We start from the raw sequence: 14,728 nt of genomic DNA on the forward strand, positions 1-14,728 counted from the left end.
GATAGATAGATAGATAGATAAACTTTCTTCATCCCCGTAGAGAAATTCACGCTTCCAGCAGTATCCTTGTGTTGAAAATAAAACAATAAGTAAAAGGAATATAATACATAAATACCCAATGTAACGTGTTGATATTGAAATCGTGCTACATAAAATACACACTGTAAGAAAAACAGGGTAATATGCAAATGTAGGGGTGTGGTTTAATGTGGGCTTTTACTCCCCCGGGTGGAGTTCAAGAGCCTCATGGCATGAATCAAAGCATTTTCAAGGATTTCAAGCACCTGTACAAACCCTGATGGGAATACATTGTATGTCATAAACTTAGGTAATACGTGATTTCTTTATGTGTACATTTATATATCAAGACATATACTTGGAGGTATTTATTCATTCATCTCTACATATGGCAAGATAGTTTCGGTATACGAAACTTAAATAAAAATGTATTTTCTCACCACAGGCCGTGACAAGTAGAAATGGCTGCCCAGGATCGGGGCAACCCTCGCAAACGTCCGTGGTAGTAACAATGTTCTCCGCCCTAAAAAACAAAAAAAAAAAACACGTATTTGTACCACATTTTACACATCAGGTTTAAATAGTACTAAAAAGTTACAATGGCTCAGTCTATTGAATTTTACGAATACCAATTCCAATATAACAATTCTTACATTTCAGGTAATGGATTAATAGATGGCAGTGAGTATTGATACCCTAAAAACAGTATCGATAATACTTGGTACCAGAACTCGGGCATCTCTACTGAAAACGGAAGATGATGCCAATGACCAAGTACCGTATTTTCCGCACTATAAGGCGCACCTGAAAGCCTTTATTTTTTTCAAAAGCTGACCATGCGCCTTATAATACAGTGCGCCTTATATATGGATCAACATTAAGTGGCAAAGTCTTCCAACGAACGACTAGATTTTCCCCCGAAGGCGAAGTCGTCCGCGGTGTATGCTGGGATTTATTTACCAGCGTTTCATTGGCTAACCAATGTGTCAATCATCATTTGAATCGATCACTATTGGCTAAAGTTATTCGGAGGTCAAGGGGCGGATCCTTTTTATCATTTACAGGCTGGCATAGGCTAAAGCGGCAAAACGAAGCCTGCAATTGGCCGAAAAAGATGATTGTGAATCACACGTTGGGTTGACGGCATAGAGAAAGCATCTTTTACTATTCTGTATTTGTAAATCTTTTATTCTCCTGGATTTACTAAACTCACGGATATAAGAGGACCATGGTTGCACATTATTATTGAACACAACAACTTCGGTGAGCTACTCCGGCTATACATTTTCCCTGTATCTTGTTTCAGACTGAACTCGATGTTTCTGTGATAAGCGGTGCAGATAATGGATGGAATGGAGTGTCTATTTTTAAATTCAACTCAATTCCAAGTGTTTATTGTCATATGCACAGTAAAGTTGCGAGCGAAAAAGAAAATAGATACTAAGGAATGGTTGGCATTTCTTGAATCCCAAGACTTTAACTTTCCGAATGATGGAATGATGCATTTGAAGTGACATCCTACGGACACCGCATCCGCACGTGTTCTCGACATGTATTTGCGTCTTTGCAAGCTTTCGGAATGTTAAGCGGGTAAGAAGTTGGACTGAACTATCTGACTGTTTTGTCCAAGTTCCCATTGTAGCGCCTTATCATCCGGTGCGCCTTATGTATGTCAAATATAGGACCAAAAACTATTTTTTCTGGGTGCGCCCTATAACCCGGTGCGCCTTATAGTGCGGAAAATACGATAATCGCATATATTTTTTCTTAAAGGAACAGTGTGTATTATTTGACCACTAGATATCACTATATAGTGTAGTGCGATTGAAAACAATTGCTTCAAAGCACAAGTAAGAATACAAACTACGGAGTCTCAAAGTGACCAAAAAACATGATTTTTTTTTGCCTAGCCTTTTGAAAGGTTTTCATTTTGAAGGGTAACAGTAATAGCAAGATGGCAGACAGTAAACTCCCTTAAAGTCAGGGCTCTCAAACGCGTGGCACGGGGCCCAATTGCTGCCTCCATGATGATAGTTTGAGACCCCCGCCTTAATATGAACGTTAAAGAAAAAGTGTATTTTTTCCACAAGATGTCGCTGTATTCTGTGGTGTCGAAGAAACAGGTGCTAAAAGCCCAATGGAAGAAGACAAACTACAGTGACTCAACGTGACCAATCACAAAAAAAGAGAAAAATGAAAAGGGAATAATGAAAAAAATTAATAAGAAAAAAGTCAAACAAAATTAAAAAAGGAAAAAATGAAAAAAACAAGAGGAGATAAAACTGCATTTTTTTCTCATTTATTTCTTTTTTCTCTTTAAATACTTTCTTTTTCTCCATTTCCTTTGACTTTCTTTCCCCTACTTATCTTTACATTCAAATTTTCCTTTTTTGCATTTTTCTTATTTTTTCGTCCATATTTTTTATTCCTAAAAAAAAAAAGATTTCTCTTTTTGTCTTTGAGAAAGGCTAGGTAAAAAGAGGAAGAAGAAGGGTGCTTCTTGCTTACTCTAAGTCTCTGTCTTTTGTCGTCTTTCTTAGACTCATTTTTGTCCAGTGGACAAATATACAACACTGTCCCTTTAAGAACAGCTAAATGTTTAAACCAACCTCACCCGGATTCTAGCTTCAGCGGCCCCCAACTCAATTAAGTTTGGGACTGCTGGTTTAAGTGATGCTCATATTATATACAGTAAAATAAAAGCTAGCTTCTCGACCAACGAGTATTTAAAAAAAATCCGCATTTGTATGGATAACTCATTTATTTTTGCTTGTTTAAATCAAAATTGTTTTTTTCTTTTAATTTAACGAATTAAGTTTAGTTTTACTACTAGAAATAACTGAATCATACACATTGTCACTTTAAAAGAAAACAAAAAAGGAAAAAAAAAAATCCAGTGGTGTTCCACAGAGTTCAATCCCAAGGCCCCTTGACTTTTTGTGATCGGCTGCCTAGGAGATCTCATCCATTCTTTTCTGTATTCCCATTGTACGGAAAATGTATCCTGTTGTTTTTTTGGTAGTGTTCTGGAAATAGAGATGAGTTGAAAGCATTCTGAATGAACATCGCTTGCCAACTCATTTAGATTCTCCGCCTGCTCCGTTCGCCGAGGACAAAAATGATTTTCATCACAGGCGGCACCGGCTCGATGCACTTAGCCGGAAGAGCTAATAAATAAAAAGGTGAGATTACGAGCTTGGAAAGGAGGCGGCGGAATTGCCTGACGCGGCACTCCCGGTGGAATGCGGAGGTCGGGATGCTCGTTCTTCATATAACGGAGGGCGATAACGGGTTACGTTACGATGCTCGGCAAGCTAACGCGACTCAGTCAGAAAAGAGGACATTTATTAGAAGTGCGTTAGCATGTAGCGCAAAAAAGGGAAGCAGTGTCGCCCTGGTTTTTATGGAAAACCGATCCTGCCATACGTAGAAATAAATGTAAAAATAAATGTATAAACAATATGGATAAATTAACACAAAGAAATCATGAAAATCCGTAAAAATAAATGACATAAATGCAATTTATTTACTTACTGTATGAAATTGTCATGTATTCATATAGAGATAGAGATATAGAGATAGAGAGATGGATAGAGAAATAGATAGAGAAATAGAGAACTAGATAGAGAGAGAGAAATAGAGAAAGATAGATTGATAGAGATCGAGGGATAGAGATAGATTGAGATAAATAGATAGAGATAGAGAGATAGATAGAAATAGATACCAGTTAGATAGAGATAGATAGATAGAGAAATATATAGAGAGATAGAGATAGATAGAGAAATATATAGAGAAATAGAGAGATAGAAAGAGAGAGATAGAGGGATAGATACTTTCTTCATCCCCGTAGGGGAATTCACACTTCCAGCAGTATTAGAGATAGATAGATAGAGATAGAGAAATAGATAGAAATAGATACGAGTAGATAGATAGAGATAGATAGATAGAGAAATATATAGAGAGATAGATAGATAGAGATAGATAGAGAAATATATAGAGAAATAGAGATAGAAAGAGAGAGATAGAGGGATAGAGAGATAGATACTTTCTTCATCCCCGTAGGGAAATTCACACTTCCAGCAGTATTAGAGATAGATAGATAGAGATAGAGAAATAGATAGAAATAGATACGAGTAGATAGATAGAGATAGATAGAGAAATATATAAAATCTATTTTATACTGTACTTTGTTGAGTATTTTGTAGTGTATTTTGTCACAAACCGTGAATCCAATGAGGGGGCGTGTCAAACTTGCAGAGCTCTTCACCTATTGGTTGATTGGTGTAGCAGCATCACGGATCAACCAATAGGTGAAAAGCTCAGACAACTGGGCCGCCGCCTCCTCATTTAAATAAATTTAATTTTGACAGTAAAATACTTGACAGAATACATAAATGACCAAAAAAAAAAAAAAAATACATGACAGAGTATATACCAAAATAACAAATAAGACAAAATAAATCTAAAAAAGAAAAAAAATGCACGACAAAATGAATAAGGACATTTAAAAAAAAAATAAAAATAAAAGACAATCAAGGCAAAATACACGACAAAATACCTAACTAAATACATGCCGAAATAAATAATGAATGACAAAATAAATACGAAAATAAATGAGACAAAATAAGACAAAAGAAAGAAAACAATGACAAAATGAATAAATAAATGTCAAAATAAATAAATAAATGAAGAATTTAAAGACAAAATACCCGATAAAATGAATACCGAAATAAAAAAATGACAAAACCAAAGACAAAGTCCACAATACAAAATAAATGTCAAAATAAATAAGACAAAATAAAAGACAAAATTCACAGCACAATAAACGACACAATACACGAAAAACAACAAAATAAATGACAAAATATCTGAATAAAAAAGTGAAATAAATGACTAAAATGCATGTATGCCATATAGTTATATATTACGTGATTTGATCTATTTCATCTATTTATTTATATGACATGCTTCTGTATTTCCTGCTTTTTCACTAGCATCATCAGCTGGATGAAATGTTTTATAGTGAGCAAATAATATTCCAGAACAGAGAGAGATAAAGATACTGGTCCTCACGCCGGCTTGTGAAAAGACGTGGGCAGGAGACAGAAGACGAAAGATCAGATCGGAGAAGAGATGGAATTCGGCCATATTGGATGGAGTTCACTTTGTTAAATACTTTAAGAAAATAAATCTGCCCCCGTGTGGAAATGCCGGTCTCTTGCCCATATTTTTTCCATTAAGAAAAGAGCATGCATTGTTGGGAGAATGAAGTTTATTTTTGGTTAATGGAGTCAGATAACTCATTCAAATAATTTGGTAAACAATACATTTTGTAATGTCGTTTTTTTCCCCAACTCTCTCAGTGTTCATTTTACCTCCGAAAAGTGGTGGGTCCCGGGGACTCGCATGCTCAAAGATCAATGGGTCCCAACAGAGATCTATGGCTCCCCAAAATTTAGTCTTATCCAGGTTGAAATTGTAAATTGGCAACAAATATATAATATAAATTTATATTTTCATTCAATTTTAATCATTACAGTTAATTGGTAATACAAAGCAGTTATATCTTCAGATTTTTCAGTTCATATATTCTTCGTGGTTTGCTGTCCCGCCACAGTTGTGATGCCTTCTCAAGGTCCAATCCATTATCATTCTCCTCATAGCGTCACCAGGAATATAATTGAGTCCATTTTGGCAGAAAAGTCCGTTTCTTGCTCGGAGTATTCTTTTGTTTATTTTCTTTCGTCGAATCGTTCGCTTCAACACGCGTGTTTTCCTTGCCTCCGCGATCTTCCGAAGAATTTCTCCGCCGTTTTATCGTGCCGGAATTATTGCCGTTGTTACCACTTTCTGTGTTATGTTTCGACTTATTACCGACACTGAAGAAATGACCAATTTTGTGTTGATTTTCACCTTCCCTCGACGACAACCACCACAACAATGACGTCATCTCGAAGCGCCGAGATCGGCGTGCGGACGAAAACTCAAACCGCGAGACCAAAACAACAATGGCGGATCTGTCTGACGAAAAGTTTGGAGTGCGGTAAATCTTTGTTAAAAAAAAAAAAAAAAGGTAATTCGGGAATAATGACAATTTTGGGTCAAAAAAGTTGCGTCCCGGGGACGCACGTTGATTTGACACGATGCCTCCCCAGCAAAAATGATGCGTCTAGGACACAGGTGTCAAAGAGGCGGCCCGCGGGCCAGATCAGGCCCGCTAAGTGATTGAATCTGGCCTGCGAGACAACACTCAGAGAAGCGCAAGACAAAAACAAGCTGCAGTTTGAAATATGTCAGCTTGATGTTGCCAAATCCAGGTGTCTGACACTGTACTTGTATTTGTTTCTCTCTCTCTTTTCCACCCATTTTCTCCCACTGTCTCTGTCTTTTTCACTCTGTGTCTCTCTTTTTCTCTTCCTTTGTTGCTCTTTGTCTCTTTCTCTCTGTGTCTTTTAACCTCTTTTGCTCTAACTTCCTTTTTTCATTTTCTCTCTTTTCTCTTTCTCTCTTCCTACCCTTTGCGCTTTCTTTTCTCTTTTCTCTCCTTCTGTCTTTCTATTTCTCTTTGGATTTCTTTCTTCCGCTCCCTTTCTTTTCCCCCTCTCTCACAACTTATTTTCTTTTGTTTCTCTCTCCCTCTCTCTCTTTTTCTTTCTTTGTCCTGCCCTCTCTCCTTTTCCCTCCCCCTTTCCCTTATTTCTTTATCTCTCTTTAATCTACTAGTCCGGCCCCCGACAGAATGTTTGTTCTATCGTGTGGCCCCCGAGTTAAAATGAGTTTGACACCTCTGGTCTAGGACAAACTAGAACACTGCACTCTTCTGGGGGAAAAAAAAAAATCTAAATATTTCGCAATTATGGCTCTTTGGGTCCAAAAATGTCCCTTACCCCTTGTCTAGCTCCTGAACATACTGTAGAATTCATTATATCTGTGGAAAAATGGAGATCTTATTTGGATTCCCCTCACACCGCCACAAAATACAGCCACTGGTGCCTGCTGTTGATAACCATGACAACCGTCTTGTGATTGGTCAGGTGCAAAGAAGCTATTGTTCAGGGAAATCTGTTTAGCAAATGCTTCTTGAAACCTTCAGTGCCATTTCCAACGTCATTCTCCTTTCATGTACCTTAACCTGCGCCGGCCGGCCATCCTCTTGGAAGTGTCTCTCCACATATTCGGTCGAGAGGAGATGGCTGCGGATAAAGGAAGGACAAAAACGTGACCGGCTGTTTCATTCAATCCCGAAGTATCGCTTAACGTTAATGGCGCAAAAAAAATAAGGTCGATAATGAAACCCCACGCGAGAGCATGCTCAAAAATCTATGGCTCCCCAACATTGAGTGCGCTCCATGCCCTTACAAACGGTCCTATTTTCCCTTACAAAATACAAAAAAAGCTTTTTTTCTTTCTAACATGTTTATGTAGTTTAACATGTTATATTGTACATGTGTTTCCTTAGATCATTTACCATAAATTCCGGATTATAGAGCGCACCTGATTATAAGCTGCACCCACCACTTTTTGAGTGACATGCCACTTTTTTCCTTATACAAGCCGCACCCTTGTATAAGCCGCTTGCGCCTGCACTTAAGCTTGAAACACAGTCACAAGTTTAACCTAGACCATGCTGTAAATTCCACAATTGTAACTTCACACAACCCCAGAACCACAGTTGACATCATAAATGATAAATGATGCAGACTTGTAAAGTCTAGGTCTCGTTGAAAGTAATCCAAGGAAACAAAATGTATATTTCTAAAGTTAAGGGTGGGAAAAATATGTATCCACTATTGTCCGCTGCGACAACAGACAGATCTACCGGTAACTCAGCTTTACCACATTTCCCATCAGCCCGCGTGTGCTCCGCCCCTTCGTTTCGATTTGTCCGTAGAACACATAACAGAATAAATCTCTAAAATAAATACATTAGAAAAATATACAGTTGCAAATACATATTATACATGGTTACACATATTTACGAAGAAAGACGGTACACCGAGAGAGTTTTCAAAGCTTTAATAGAAATAATATAACTTTCATCCCAAACCGTGCCTGCCTGTGAATGGTAGCAAAACGCTACTAGGAACACGCTGGCTACGTATCAAACAATATAAAGCATCGCGTAATTGAGAAGTTTACGGCAGATCGTCTTCAACTTCCTCCTCACAACTACAGCCATCAAGAGCATCTTCCTCATTATCGGAACATATCTTGACTTTACAGAAAGTATATGCTTAGACTAAGAGGTAACAGTCTTTTTTGGCGCACGTATTCTACTGGTCCTAATTTTACCTTCTATACTCCAGCGCCGCCGGTGGCTGTCAGAATAATTCCATAAATTAGCCGCTTCACTGAATAAGCCGCAGGGCTGAACATTTGGGAAAAAAGTAGCGGCTTATAGTCCGGAATTTACGGTATATTGTTAATGAACATTTGGTTGTGAGACACCGAGTTCCTCAACATGAATGAGGTTTGTTATAAAAAAAAAAGTTCAAAAATGAAGTCGCTTGGACGTTCACTGTAGAAGGAAAAAAATACATGCAAATAGAATTACTGTAAATTCCGGACTATAAGCCGCTAATTTTTTCCCCTAACTTTCAACCCTGCGGCTTATTCAGTGATGCGGCCAATTTATGTCATTTTTCTAACGGCCGCTAGCGGCGCTCGAGTGTTGCTACCATTAACTGCCCTGTCAAAGCTATATTATTATTATTATTAAAGCTTTGAAAACTCGGTGTACCGTCTTTCTATGTAAATATGTGTAACCCATGTATAATATGTATTTGCAACTGTATATTTTTGTAATGTATTTATTTGAGACACTTATTCTGATATGTTTCGCACGGGTGAACGAAAAATGAGGGGCGGAACAAACGCGGGGTGCCGAGTCTAAGTGGGGACCGCTAAAGGTGAGGGACAGACAAGGAAAGAAAAGGAGGTAAAAAGTTGGTTAAAGAAGAGAAGAGTTGCGTGAGTAAATGTCTTCATCTGATCTATTTTTCCCACACTTACCTTTGGAAATATACACTTTTTTTCTTTGGATTACTTTCAACGGGACCCGGACTCTGCAGGTCCGCATCAAACCTCAAGTACCGGTATCATTTTCCGTTCATTTTGCTGGCTGTGATTTTTGGACTGTGGATTTTAATGAAGGACAATTAGTTTCAATCGCGGGACTTGAAGTCGGGTTTGGGTTAATTTTGTATTTGTGTTACATGTTTAAATGTGGGCGCACGCGGCTTATATACAGGTGCGGCTTGTGTATGTACAAAATCGGTTTTCCTCTTAAAATGTGGTGGGTGCGGCTTATGATCAGGTGCGCTCTATCGTCCGGAATTTACGGTGTGTAGAATTTTCTTATTCAAATTATGAATTCATTTTCTGCATTCAATGATTATTGGTAATATACTGATTAAAAGGGATCACCACAAACCTGTCTTTTTTTCATTTTCTCCTTTTATACTTCCTTTTTTTCTTAACTTCTTTATACAACATCATCATTAGTAATAGAATGCATTAAATGTTAGGTTTAAGTCCCCAACATTTTTAATAAAACGCTCTGAAATAAACCATTTAGAATTGGTTACTTTATTGATCATTATCATGAGAGCGGCGGAGACTAGGCTGTTACAAATCTCCTCCTCGCTCTGAACAATTCCCCGAACCCTCCCTTCTAATATTAAGGTTATTGGAGAAAAACAACTTGAGTTATGGCATGCACAGGTCAGGGTGCACCCACTGGAATGTGAAAGAGACAGAAACAAAAAACAACTCATGGCCTTGAGGAACAGCTCACGGCTGAAAACTATACAAAAAGGGCTGAGAACACTTATAACATATTAATCTCAACTTGTAGGATAAATACATGTATATAATTCCAACAAATGCATCAAAGCAAGTGAGCCGTTGGAGAGCTGGCTCTCTTTAATGAGTTGAGCCGAAAAAGCCAGTTCCCTAAAAAGAGACGGACTTTCACTACACAACTCGGACAAAACAACAATGGCGGATTTGCCTGACGAAAAGTTTGGAGTGCGGTAAATCTTTGTTAAAAAATGATAATGACAATTTGGTGTCAAAAAAGTTGCGTCCCGGGGACGCGCGTTGATTTGAGACGATGCGTCCCCAGCAAAAATAATGCGTCTAGGATGCAGGGACGCGGGCAAACTAGAACACTGGAGCAAGGAGGCGCTGATGAGTGGTTGGATTGGGTTCACTTACTGGTTGAGTTCCAGGTCCAGGATAAAGGAGCTGCCAAAAGCTTTCACCAGGAAACTACTCTGGGCGAGATGCACGGGCTGCGAGACAAAAGAGGATAAACGTCAATATGAAATGTCGATAAATGGGATGAGAAATCTCGATGGGATATTTTCCGGGAGCTTCTGGAAAATAATACATACCGTAAATTCCGGACTATAAGCCGCTACTTTTCCCCAAACTTTCAACCCTGCGGCTTATTCGGTGATGCGGCCAATTTATGTCATTTTTCTAACGGCCGCCAGCAGCGCTCGAGTACAAAAGGTAAGATTTAGACCGGTGGAATATATGTGCCGAGGAAGACTGCAACTTCTTAGCTTGTGCACAAATTAATTTAGCGTAGACATATCCTCATCATGCAAATTGCAAAAAGAAAGGCACATGACGCAGCTTTCAAGCTAAACGCAATCGAGCAGTCCGATAAAGAAGGAAACAGAGTTTTTTTAATAGACCCGTTTACTGTGTTGCGAGCGTGTTTCTAGTAGCGTTTTGCTACCCTTCACAGGCACGAAAGTTATATTATTATTATTAAAGCTTTGAAAACTCTCTGGGTGTACCGTCTTTCTTTGTAAATATGTGTAACCCGTGTATAATATGTATTTGCAACTGTATATTTTTGTAATGTATTTATTTTAGAAACTTATTCGGATACGTTTTGCGCAAGTAAATGAGAAAGAAGGGGCGGGGCAAACGCGGGCTGACAGGAAGTGGAGTAAAGGTGAGACGTGTTTGTGGACGCGGCAGACAATAGTGGATATATATTTTTCCCGCCCTTACCTTTGGAAATATACACTTTTTTCCTTGGATTACTTTCAACGGGCACCCGGACTCTGCAGGTCTGCATCAAACTTTAAGTACCGGTATCATTTTCCGTTCATTTTGCCGTCTGTGATTTTTGGACTCTGTCCGGTACGGGTTAATTTTGTGTTTGTGTTGCATTTTTGCAATGTGGGCGCATGCGGCTATTATGCAGGTGCAGCTTGTGTATGTACAAAGTCTGTTTTCCTCCCAAATGTGGTGGGTGCGGCTTATAATCAGGTGCGCTCTATAGTCCGGAATTTACGGTACTTCTGGTTTAACCTACTCATCTAGACCGGGTATGATTTGATCCACCCCTGCTGTAAATTTCAGAGTATTTTCAAAAAAGAAGCTCATTTCTATGAAAGGTTATGATTTTTTTCAATAAATAAAAACCAAATGCTCCTTCTCGCCACTAGAGGACAGTAAAGGTGTGGAAAAGAGCTGACGTTCAGCAAAGGTACTATCTATGTTTTCAAGACTCTCTAGAGCACAGGTGTCCAACAGGTGGTCCGCAGGCCAGATCAGGCCCGCTAAGGGATTGAATCTGGCCCGCGAGACAACACTCAGAGAAGCGCAAGAGAAAAACAAGCTGCAGGTTGAAATATGTCCACTTGATGTTGCCAAAGCCAGGTGCCTCCAACAAAGACACTGTACTTGTATCTTTGTATCTCTCTCTCTCTGTGTCTCCCTCTTTCTTTCTCTCTGTCTCTCTCTCTCTCTCCCTCCCTGTGCATCTGTGTGTCTCTCTCTCTCTCTCTCTCTCCCTCCCTCTCTGTGCATCTGTGTTTCTCTCTCTCTCTCTATCCCTCTCTCCCTGTGCATCTGTGTCTCTCTCTCTCTCTCTCTCTCTCTCTCCCTGTGCATCTGTGTCTCTCTTACTCTCTCTCCCTCTCTCTCCCTGTGCATATGTGTCTCTCTCTTACTCTTTCTCCCTCGCTTTCCCTGTGCATCTCTGTCTCTCTCTTACGCTCTCTCTCTTACTCTCCCCCTGTGCATCTCTGTCTCTCTCTCTGTCTCTCTCTTACTCTCTCTCTCCCTGTGCATCTCTGTCTCTCTCTCTGTCTCTCTCTTACTCTCTCCCTGTGCATCTCTCTCTCTCTCTCTCTCTCTTACTCTCTCCCTGTGCATCTCTCTTACTCTCTCCCTGTGCATCTCTCTCTCTCTCTCTCTCTCTTACTCTCTCCCTGTGCATCTCTGTCTCTCTCTCTCTCTTACTCTCTCCCTGTGCATCTCTCTCTCTCTCTCCCTCTTAAGAACAGAAAGTCAAACAGAGTTTGAAATGCCTGGTCTAACTACCTGGTTTGGCTCAAGGCTATAGGAGAAGTTTCAGTAGTTTTGACATTTTCTAAACCGGGAGTGTCAAACTCATTTTAAGTCGGGGGCCACACGATAGAACAAACATTCTCTCGGGGGCCGGACTAGTAAATTAGGGAAGAAACAAAAGATAAAAATATAAGGGAAAGAGAAGGAGAGAAAAGTTAAGAGGGTGTGACGAAGAAAGAGAGAGAGAGAGCGAGAGAAAGAAAGAGGAGATGAGAGAAGAGGATAAAGACAGAAGTGAAAAGCAAGAGAGAGAAAGAGAGAAAAGAGAAAAGGAAAAAAAAGAAGAGAGAGCAAAAGAAGGTAAAATGACACAGAGAGAGAGAGACAAAGAGGAACAAAGAAAGAGAAAGAGGGACAGGGAGAGTGAAAGAGACAGAGAGATAGAGAGTAACAGAAAAAGGGAGGAAGAGAAAGAAAGAGAAATACAAGTGAAGCATTTGTGAGAGGCACCTGGCTTTGGCGACATCAAGTGGATATATTTCAACCTGCACCTCATTTTTCTCTTGCGCTTCTCTGAACGATGTCTCGCGGGCCGGATTCAATCCCTTAGCGAGCCTGATCCGGCCCGCGGGCCGCCTGGTTGACACCCCTGTTCTAAACGATAGTTGAACGCTTCCCTTACATAAACTTTTTAGAGAAGTGTGTTTTGTTCATGCTAACGGCAGCTAGCTTATTTTTGAACTCCCAAATTACATTACTCCCTCGCTGTATCGCCGTTTACTTTTGCTACCGACCCCCGAAGTTGTGTAGTCCCTTTCACCCGAAGTCTTTGGCATAAAGCCAGAAAAGTCTTTTCCCAGTTCATATTCTATCTATCTATGACTCTCTCGCTATCTATCTATCCTGGTCATATCCCTCAAGAGCACAGGTGTCAAACATGCGGCCCGCGGGCCAGATCAGGCCCGCTAAGGGAGGGAATCCGGCCCGCGAGACAACACTCAGAGAAGCGCAAGAGGAAAACAAGCTGCAGGTTGAAATATGTCAACTTGATGTTGCCAAAGCCAGGTGCCTCCAACAAAGACACTGTACTTGTATTTATTTCTCTCTCTTTTTTTTTCTCTCTCTCTCTCTCTCTTTCTTTCCCTCTTTTTTCTTTTTTGTTTCTGTCTTTCTTTGTTTCTGTCGTTCTTTCTTTGTTTCTGTCTTTCTTTCTTTCCTTCTTTCTCTATGTCTTTCTTTCTTTCCTTCTTTTTTCTCTTTTCCACCCCTTTTCTCCCACTCTGTCTCTGTCTCTTTCACTTTCAGTGTCTTTCTTTTTCTCTTCCTTTGTTGCTCTTTGTCTCTTTCTCTCTCTCTCTCTCTCTCTCTGTGTCTTTTAACCTATTTTGCTGTAACGTCCTTTATTCCTTTTCTCTCTTTTCTTTTTCTCTCTTCCTACCCTTCGCGCTTTCTTTTCTCTTTTCTCTCCTTCTATTTTTCTAGTTCTCTTTGGATTTCTTTCTTCCTCTCCCTTTATTTTCCCCCTCTCTGACGACTTTTTATCTTTTGTTTCTCACGCTCTCTCCCTCTCTCTTTTTCTTTCTTTGTCCCGCCCTCTCTCCTTTTCCCTCCCTCTTTCTCTTATTTTTTTATCTCTTTTTCTTTCTCTTCAATCTACTCGTCCGGCCCCCGACAGAATGTTTGTTCTATCGTGCGGCCCCCGAGTTCAAATGAGTTTGACACCCCTGCTCAAGAGGGATGACCGACAGCAAGACAAGCACATACAAAAACAGAGAAAATAAAAAAGGGAAAAAGTAGCAAAAAAACACAGACAAAATTTTGGGACCTGGAAAGACAGCAGGCCCGACAGCTTACGCTGGTTTACCCCTGTCGCATCATAGAAGTGCCCTGTCCAAACATCCCACTATCCTTTCACAATCATTCCTATCACCAACAAGAGCTCTAGCTTCCACTAGATTTAGACCTCTTTCCTGCAGAGCATTCATAACACCATCCGGTTAATATTGATCTCCAAAAATAAGCTATAAGGAGTCCGAAGACAATCTTAAGGTGAGAAAACAATCTTTTTTTGCGAAGACTTTAAAAAAAAGTGGACTACCTGCAGTGTTCCCTCTAAGCTGCGCGCGTGCGCAATAGCGCACAAGAAAATCTAGCCAGCGCACAAAAATCAGGGCTCGAAATTACTCATTAAGAAGCCAATTAAGTCAAAGTTACAGTGCATGAAGGTCAAAATATACGGGTTCCCTGACGTTGTGTCCTAAATGCGGTATTTTGAAGTCGAGTCGAATTAGAACGAAGTTGAGTAAAGTTAGTAGAGTTTGTCGAGAACCGGCTTCTTCGGCTCGGCTCACTCAAAGGAACCGGCTCTTTCGGGTCCTGAACGGCTCTTCGG

General features: G+C 39.9%; 2 protein-coding genes across 3 annotated transcripts in view; both read right to left on the reverse strand.

Annotated features, from left to right (window-relative positions):
- Positions 1-14,728, reverse strand: part of LOC148347806 (MAGUK p55 subfamily member 3-like) — a 432,473-nt gene that overhangs the window by 413,435 nt on the left and 4,310 nt on the right. The window lies entirely within an intron of this gene.
- LOC148347808 (disintegrin and metalloproteinase domain-containing protein 11-like) overlaps positions 1-14,728 on the reverse strand; it is a 47,065-nt gene that overhangs the window by 29,500 nt on the left and 2,837 nt on the right. For both annotated transcript variants that reach the window (XM_088323081.1, XM_088323080.1), the window contains 3 exons: positions 10,237-10,313; positions 7,145-7,211; positions 459-541 (listed from right to left, as the gene is read on the reverse strand). In XM_088323081.1, coding sequence (XP_088179207.1) covers positions 459-541; positions 7,145-7,211; positions 10,237-10,313 — 227 coding nt within the window. The remainder of the gene's footprint in view (positions 1-458; positions 542-7,144; positions 7,212-10,236; positions 10,314-14,728) is intronic.

The sequence above is a fragment of the Urocampus carinirostris genome, chromosome 19 (genome assembly GCF_059441175.1).
Source record: "Urocampus carinirostris isolate Australia breed hairy pipefish chromosome 19, RoL_Ucar_1.0, whole genome shotgun sequence".
Taxonomy (NCBI): domain Eukaryota; kingdom Metazoa; phylum Chordata; class Actinopteri; order Syngnathiformes; family Syngnathidae; genus Urocampus; species Urocampus carinirostris.